The sequence below is a fragment of the Penaeus monodon genome, chromosome 37 (genome assembly GCF_015228065.2).
Source record: "Penaeus monodon isolate SGIC_2016 chromosome 37, NSTDA_Pmon_1, whole genome shotgun sequence".
NCBI classification, from domain to species: Eukaryota; Metazoa; Arthropoda; class Malacostraca; order Decapoda; family Penaeidae; genus Penaeus; species Penaeus monodon.
The window spans coordinates 1,227,488-1,234,987 of NC_051422.1; the positions used below are offsets into that span (position 1 = coordinate 1,227,488).

The window sequence follows — 7,500 nt, forward strand, 5'->3', positions numbered from 1 at the left end:
TTCAGCAAAACGTGATATCTGCGACGAGAAATCAGCCGGTGCCCGCAATGACTACCTTCTGGCACTCACGGCCGCCAACACGCACCAAAGACGCTACTATGAAATCGACTTCGAAAGAGTGCTCCGGGTCAGTATCATGTGGAGGCATAGATGTGTGTTATTCTGCACTGTGGTAGGTCTAACGTGGAAAAAGGGTGATGGTGTAAAAGATAGTGATTATGAAACATATACATACATACATACATACATACATACATACATATATATATATATATATATATATATATATATATATATATATATATATATATATAATATATATATATATATGTATATATGTATATGTATGCATGTATGTATACATATGCATACATACATACATATATATATATATATATATATATATATATATATGTGTGTGTGTGTGTGTGTGTGTGTGTGTATATTGAACTCTTTAAATAATCATTTTGTACTCACTCTCACTCTCTCTCTCTCACTCTCTCTCTCTCTCTCTCTCTCTCTCTCTCTCTCTCTCTCTCTCTCTCTCTCTCTCTCTCTCTCTCTCTCTCTCTCTCTCTCTGTACAGACAATGGAGTGTGACATGTACGACAAGGTGGCCGGTTACCTGACCCTCATGAGCCGGACGGAACTGCTAACCTGTTCGGCTTCGCAGGTTTCCTATACCAGGATCCGAGAGCAGGCCAGCACGGTAAATTAGTTTTTGGCTTTGCAGTAAGAAAATGTGTGCTCTCACACGCAGCACATCCCATCTCACACTCACTCACTCATTCACTCACTCACTCACTCACTCACTCACTCACACACTCACTCACTCACTCACTCACTCACTCACTCACTCACTCACTCACTCACTCACTCACTCACTCACTCACTCACTCACTCACTCAATCACTCAATCACTCAATCACTCACTCACTCACTCACTCACACTCACAAATATAGACACAGATAGACACATACTATATATAGAAACGTGCACATATACATATACATAAACAAACAGAAACATACACATACACGCACATATTCATAAAAGACACACACACATACTCAGATTCACACACACATACACACATATATAAACCTATAAGTAATGTATATTTAATTATGTAATGCCTAATAATAAAATCATAATCACGTGCAAAAACGTATTAGATAAACTGATATTCTAGTTGCCTTTACGCTTATATCTGCCATGGGCCCCTTGCTATGCTATAAAAGCCCCAATTGAATAAATTCTTATATTGCTTACCCAAAATTCTATTCCCGTTATCTGCAGCGTTTTCGCACAGCTAAAAAATGTGTTACTAGAATGTGCAAAATCCTTTTACATTGAGGTAGAAGCGGGTAGTGGTGTAATTACGTATTTTAGATAATTTCCCTGATCACTTTTATTGTTTCTTGTAGTTTGTAGTCTTGTATCATTTATGAGATCATATCAGTGATATCATCGGGGTCATCGTCGTTATTGTTATCATTATCACCATTATCAGTGTCATTATAATTGTCAGTATCATTATCATTACAATTATAGAGGTAGTACTAGTAGCAACAACAGCAACAGTTGTAATAATGGTAGTAATAGCAGTAATATTATTAAAAATATCAGTAAAAGTAGCAGTATCACGAAGCAGTAAGCATCATCACCAGCAACATTTACCCTTTTTTATATTTATATAAAGACACCACCACAGCATAATAACACAACATTACAATAGCAACCCTTGTTCCTCGTCATTCGCCAGATTACCAGAGGCTACAACCTGCGCTGCTACCTCACCTTCTACCCTATGCTGGGCCAGAATATCAATTACGATTATGAACCTTGCGAGGGCGACAAAATAGACAAGCTTGTGGTTCATGATGAGACCTGCCAGGGTGTTTTGGACAATGAGAGCAAGAAGGCGGTTACCGTTGTGCAGAAGGAGACGAAGGTAGGTTATAGGGAGAGGTGTGGTTGTAATGGGTGTTTGTGATTAGAGAAATTTTAAATGTTAAGGGAAGGGGAAGAGATGGTGATAAAAACGTGGCAATGAAGAAGGGAAGGTTGTGATTTTTAAAAAATGTAATAAGGAAAGATAGAGATAGTGATAAAAGTGTGGTAATTAAGAAGAGATGGTTTTGATTTTAAAAAAGGAAATAAGGTTATAAGGAAAGGAAACAGATGACAAAACAGATGCTTGTGATGAAAATGCTATAAGGGAAAGAAATATGATAATAAAGATGTAAAATGACAAAAGGAATGGTTGGAATAGAAATTGTGAAATTAAAAAGGGAAGGAAAGAGATGGTGATAACGATGTGATATTGAAAAGAGAGATGTAAGATAGAAAAGATAATTAAGATATGATAATGATAAAAAGGAAAACAATAAAAAGACATCACATTGTAGATGATAAATGAAATATAGTAATGATGAAAAACGACTAGTATCTTTTCTATTATTATTATTATTATCATTTATATATATATTCTATTATTATTATTATTATTATTATTATTATTATTATTATTATTATTATTATTATTATTATTATTATTATAAAATAAATTAATGTATTAATGTAAAAGGATGTATGTAGAGTGAAAAGACGATGATCATGTTCTTGTCAAAGTCATTCTGGTGTTGAATTTCAACTTTCGTTGTTTTATAATTAGACTGATGATTATAATTACCAATTAATATGCTATGCGAATATTGTTTTCTGTCTCATGGCAATCATTAATAGCGGCCTAATATGATTATTCGTATCAAATGAGTTCTTTTTATCTCTTTCTCTCCCTCTTCCCATTTATCTATCCTTCTCGGTCGCTCTCTCTCTCTCTCTCTCTCTCTCTCTCTCTCTCTCTCTCTCTCTCTCTCTCTCTCTCTCTCTCCATCTCTCTCTCTCTCTCTCTCAATCCACCCTTCCCCTCCCTCCCTCCCTCCCTTCCCTTCTCCCTCCCTCCCTTCCCACCCACTCCCACCCCGCACACAGGTGATTCGCGACGTGACCAAGAAGCTGCAGAAGGTGCAAGCGACGATCAAGACGGAGGCCGACCTCACTCCTGACGTGGAGGCGAAGGTCGACGAGCTGAGGAACATCATTCGAAAGGCGGAGACGCACAAGTGCAAAGCGGAGGCCAAGTTGGAGCTGCTCAAGGAAGGAGGCAGTGAGTGAGCTTTGGGTCGTGGGAGCATTCCGATTTTTTTTTTTTTTTTTTTTTTGGGGGGGGAGTGAGTTTTAGGTCGTGGGAGCATTCCGAATTATTATTATTATTTTTTTTTTTGGGGGGGGGGGTGAGTGAGCTTAGGGTCGTGGTAGCTTTCTGATTTGATTTTTTTTGTTTGTTTTCTTTTGCTAATTGTTTATTTTGTTAATTGTTTTTTATTGTTTGTTTGTTTTCTTTTGTTAACTGTTTTTTATTGTTTGTTTGTTTTGTTTGCTAATTTTTCTTTTTGTTTTTTTGTTAATTGTTTGTTTGCTTTTTTGTGTCTGTATGTTTTGATAATTTGAGTTTTGTTTATATATTTTTTTTATTATTTGAGTTTTGTTTATGTTTCTTTATGTTTGTTTGTTTGTTTTGACTATTTGAGATTTGTTTATATTTATTTATTTGTTTGTTTGTTTTGACTATTTGAGTTTTGTTTATATTTTGTTTGTTTGTCTGTTGTGTTTATTTTTGGTTTATTTTGGTTTGTCTGTTTTAATTACTTGAGTTTCATTTTAATCTTTATTTTTTTTACCCTCCTGTAGAGATTTTTTTTTTTTCTTTTTTTTGGAACTGTTCGAAGGAGAATTTTTTTTTCTCCCGTTGAAAATTCTTCTTATTATCATTATTATTATTTTAATATTATTATTATTATTATTATTATTATTATCATTATTATTATTATTATTATTATTATTATTGCGGGGGGGAGGTGATTTGCATTTGATTTTCATGTTATTTCCTCTTTTTTTCCCTCCTGCAAATTTTATTTCCATCTATTTGTTTATCCGTTTTTTTCGTTTTTTTTGGGGGGGAGGGGGTGATATATAAATGTTTTGATTCATAATAAACTTTCAGAAAATGCATGTACCTGTGTGTGTGTTTATAGATAAGAGATAAGGGGTAACACTACTGATCGAAATGATGTTCCAGTGATGCATGTTCTGTGTGTGTGTGTGTGTGTGTGTGTGTGTGTGTGTGTGTGTGTGTGTGTGTGTGTGTGTGTGTGTGTGTGTGTGTGTGTGTGTGTGTGTGTGTGTGTGCGAGTAAGTCAACGAGTTAGGAGAGAGAGAGAGAGAGAGAGAGAGAGAGAGAGAGAGAGAGAGAGAGAGAGAGAGAGAGAGAGAGAGAGAGAGAGAGAGAGAGAGAGAGAGAGAGAGGAGAAAGACACAGACAGAGAGAGAGAGAGGAGAAAGACACAGAGAGAAAGAAAAAAGAGAAAGGTACACAGAGAAAGAGAAAAGAGAGAAAGACAGAAAGAGACAGGGAGCGAAAGAAAGAATGAGACAGAGAGGCAGAAAAAAGACAGAGAGAGAGAGACAGAGAGCGAAAGAAAGGCACGGACAAAAGAGGCAGAAAAAGACGGAGAGAGAAGGGAGGAGAAAGGCACAAAGCGAGCCAAGGGTTAACGCTTCTGCATGTACGTCCGAGCGAACACTTGTGCACGCGCATGTGAGTACGTACACGCGGGCGCACGCGCTTGTGTGCGAACAATGACCGGGCGGCAGTTCAATGATCTTGACTGATCGACCTCCAACAGTCGAGATCGAGGACTACTCCAAGAGCCTGGACAGCGACAGCCTCGGCGTGGACCTCGAAGTCTCTCTCAGTCGCTCAGGGTCGTCCCTCTCCGTCAGAGAAGAGGTAAGCGGGCGTAGGATAAGGCTGCATGCAACGGTAGATACGAGGGGGAAAGATGGTTAGATGTGCGGGTGATTAGGTTGAGATATGGTTAGAATGAGGTTGATATAAGGTTGGTATAAGGTTGATAAGGTTGAATATAAGGCTGCATGCACGGGTAGATATAAGGTTGAAATATGGTTAGATGTATGAGTGATTGGGTTGATATAAGGTTAAATAGGTTGAATATAAGGCTAAGATAAGGTTAGATATAAGGTTGAAATAAGGTTAGATGGATGGGTGATAAGGTTGAAATATGGTTAGGATAAGGTTGGTATAAGGTTTGAAATAAGGTCAAGTATATGATTAAGGTAAGGTTAATTAGGTTGAATGTAAGGTCAGGTATAAGGTTGAAATAAGGTTAAGTATGAGGGTGATAAGGTTAAATGTAAGGGTGAATATAAGGCTGAAAGAAGATTGATAAGGCGGAGGCTAAGATAAGGTTGATAAAGTTAATAAGGTTAAGGTTGATAAGGTTATAAAGTTGAATGCAGTAGATATTACGTAGCATTTTGCAAGAAAGGACATTTGGTTGTGTTCCTTTGGCCATTTAGGAAAAATGGAGTGTGTGTGTGTGTACATATATGTATGCACACCACACACACACACACACACACACACACACACACACACACACACACACACACACACACACACACACACACACACACACACACACACACACACAAATATATATATATATATATATATATATATATATATATATATATATATATATATATATATATATATATGTATGTATATACACACACACACACACACACACACACATACATATATCGTTCTTAGATTACAGTAAAGCAAAAAAAAAAAAATCTAATAAATCATCAGAAAAGAGCAAACGAAAACAAGTAACGATTTTCTAAAATAAAAAAAACCCTCAACAACGCTCTGTCCTCTCTCTCTCCCACCGCCGTCCTCAGATCGAGGGAGCGCCGGCAGAGTACGAAAATGAACAGCAAGATTCGGACTACAACGCTACGTCCACAGCAGAACCTCTTTCGATAGATTCGGAGAAGGAGGATAGTATTCAACAGCCGCCGCCGCCACAGCAACAACCAGAAGAAAGTGAGTGGTTGGAAAAAAAAAAGATAAAACAGATAAGATAGATAAAAAGAATAATATGAATAATATAGTAATACTAAAATGATAAAATAATAAGAAAGTAAAATAATGTACAGGATTATTGTGTGCATTAATTAAGGGAGAGGAAATTGAGTGAATTAATTAATGAATTGATAAATGAATTAATGAAGGGATAGATAAACGAATAAGTAGATAGAAATATAAATAAATTAATTAATAGATAAAAAAAAAATAGACGAGTGAAAAGAAAAGAAAAATGGATAGTGAAGTGATGTAGATATGTTGTGTCATGTCGATATTTTTACTTTTTTTTATATTCATGTTGAAGTGTCGCTGTGAACTAATGGGGAAAATATTTTCTTTCTCTCTTTCTCTGTCTCTCCTTCCATCCTTCTCCTTTTCCTCTCTCTGTCTCTCTCTTTCTCTCTCTTTCTCTCTCTTTCTCTCTCTCTCTCTCTCTTTCTCTCTCTCTCTCTCTCTCTCTCTCTCTCTCTCTCTCTCTCTCTCTCTCTCTCTCTCTCTCTCTCTCTCTCTCTCTCTCTCTCTCTCTGTCTCTCTGTCTCTCTCTCTCTCTCTCTCTCTCTCTCTCACCCTTTCCTTCTCTTTCTCACCCACCCATCCACCCACCTTCCTTCCCTCTCTTTTCTTCTCCCTCTCCCATCCTCCTTTCTCCCCACCCTCCCTGCCTCCCTCCCCTCTTTCCCCTCTCTCTATCCCCCTCCCACTTTCTTCTTCCCTCCCTTTTCCACCCACCCTACTTCCCTCCCACCACCCTCCTTTCTTCCCTCCTTCCCTCCTTCCCACTTTCCCACCCCTACCCCTACCCTCTCCGTCCCTGCCCTCCCTCCCTCCTTCCCTCCTTCCCACCACCTCCCTCTCCTTCCATCCCCCTCTCTCTACCCCACTCCCACCTTCTTCTTCCCTCCCTTTCCCACCCACCCACCCACCCACCCTCCCTCCCTCCCTCCCTCCCTCCCTCCCTCCCTCCCTCCCTCCCTCCCCCTACCTCCCATCCTCCCTCCCTCCCTCCCTCCCTCCCTCCCACAGTCAAACTAGAGGCGACCATGTGGGACCCAACGAACGTGGACTGGGGGGATCCACCTGTATCCCCCCTCCCCCCGGTAACCAACGGCCCCCCGGAGGAACCAGGAACCTACCCCAAGTGCATTGTGCTGTACAACTACACTGTACGTATGGCGATTTTGTAAAGTGTGTGTGTGTGTGTTTGTGTGTGTGTGTGTGTGTGTGTGTGTGTGTGTGTGTGTGTGTGTGTGTGTGTGTGTGTGTATGTGTGTGTGTGTGTGTGTGTGTGTGTGTGTGTGTGTGTGTGTGTGTGTGTGTGTGTGTGTGTGTGTGTGTGTGTGTGTGTGTGTGTATGGGGGGGGGGGGTTGTGTGCTTGTGTGTGCGAGGAAAGAGAGAGAGAGAGAGAGAGAGAGAGAGAGAGAGAGAGAGAGAGAGAGAGAGAGAGAGAGAGAGAGAGAGAGGAAGTGTGTCTATATG

The 7,500-nt window shown here is 39.3% G+C and overlaps 1 protein-coding gene across 9 annotated transcripts in view; it reads left to right on the top strand.

The window, feature by feature from the left end:
* The window catches only part of LOC119596143 (protein nervous wreck-like), a 65,749-nt gene that overhangs the window by 35,169 nt on the left and 23,080 nt on the right, over positions 1 to 7,500 (top strand). For all 9 annotated transcript variants that reach the window (XM_037945303.1, XM_037945305.1, XM_037945309.1 and 6 more), the window contains exons 8-14: positions 1 to 127; positions 587 to 709; positions 1,767 to 1,955; positions 2,999 to 3,173; positions 4,753 to 4,856; positions 5,837 to 5,981; positions 7,047 to 7,186. The exon at positions 1 to 127 is cut by the window's left edge and continues 2 nt beyond it. In XM_037945303.1, coding sequence (XP_037801231.1) covers positions 1 to 127; positions 587 to 709; positions 1,767 to 1,955; positions 2,999 to 3,173; positions 4,753 to 4,856; positions 5,837 to 5,981; positions 7,047 to 7,186 — 1,003 coding nt within the window. The remainder of the gene's footprint in view (positions 128 to 586; positions 710 to 1,766; positions 1,956 to 2,998; positions 3,174 to 4,752; positions 4,857 to 5,836; positions 5,982 to 7,046; positions 7,187 to 7,500) is intronic.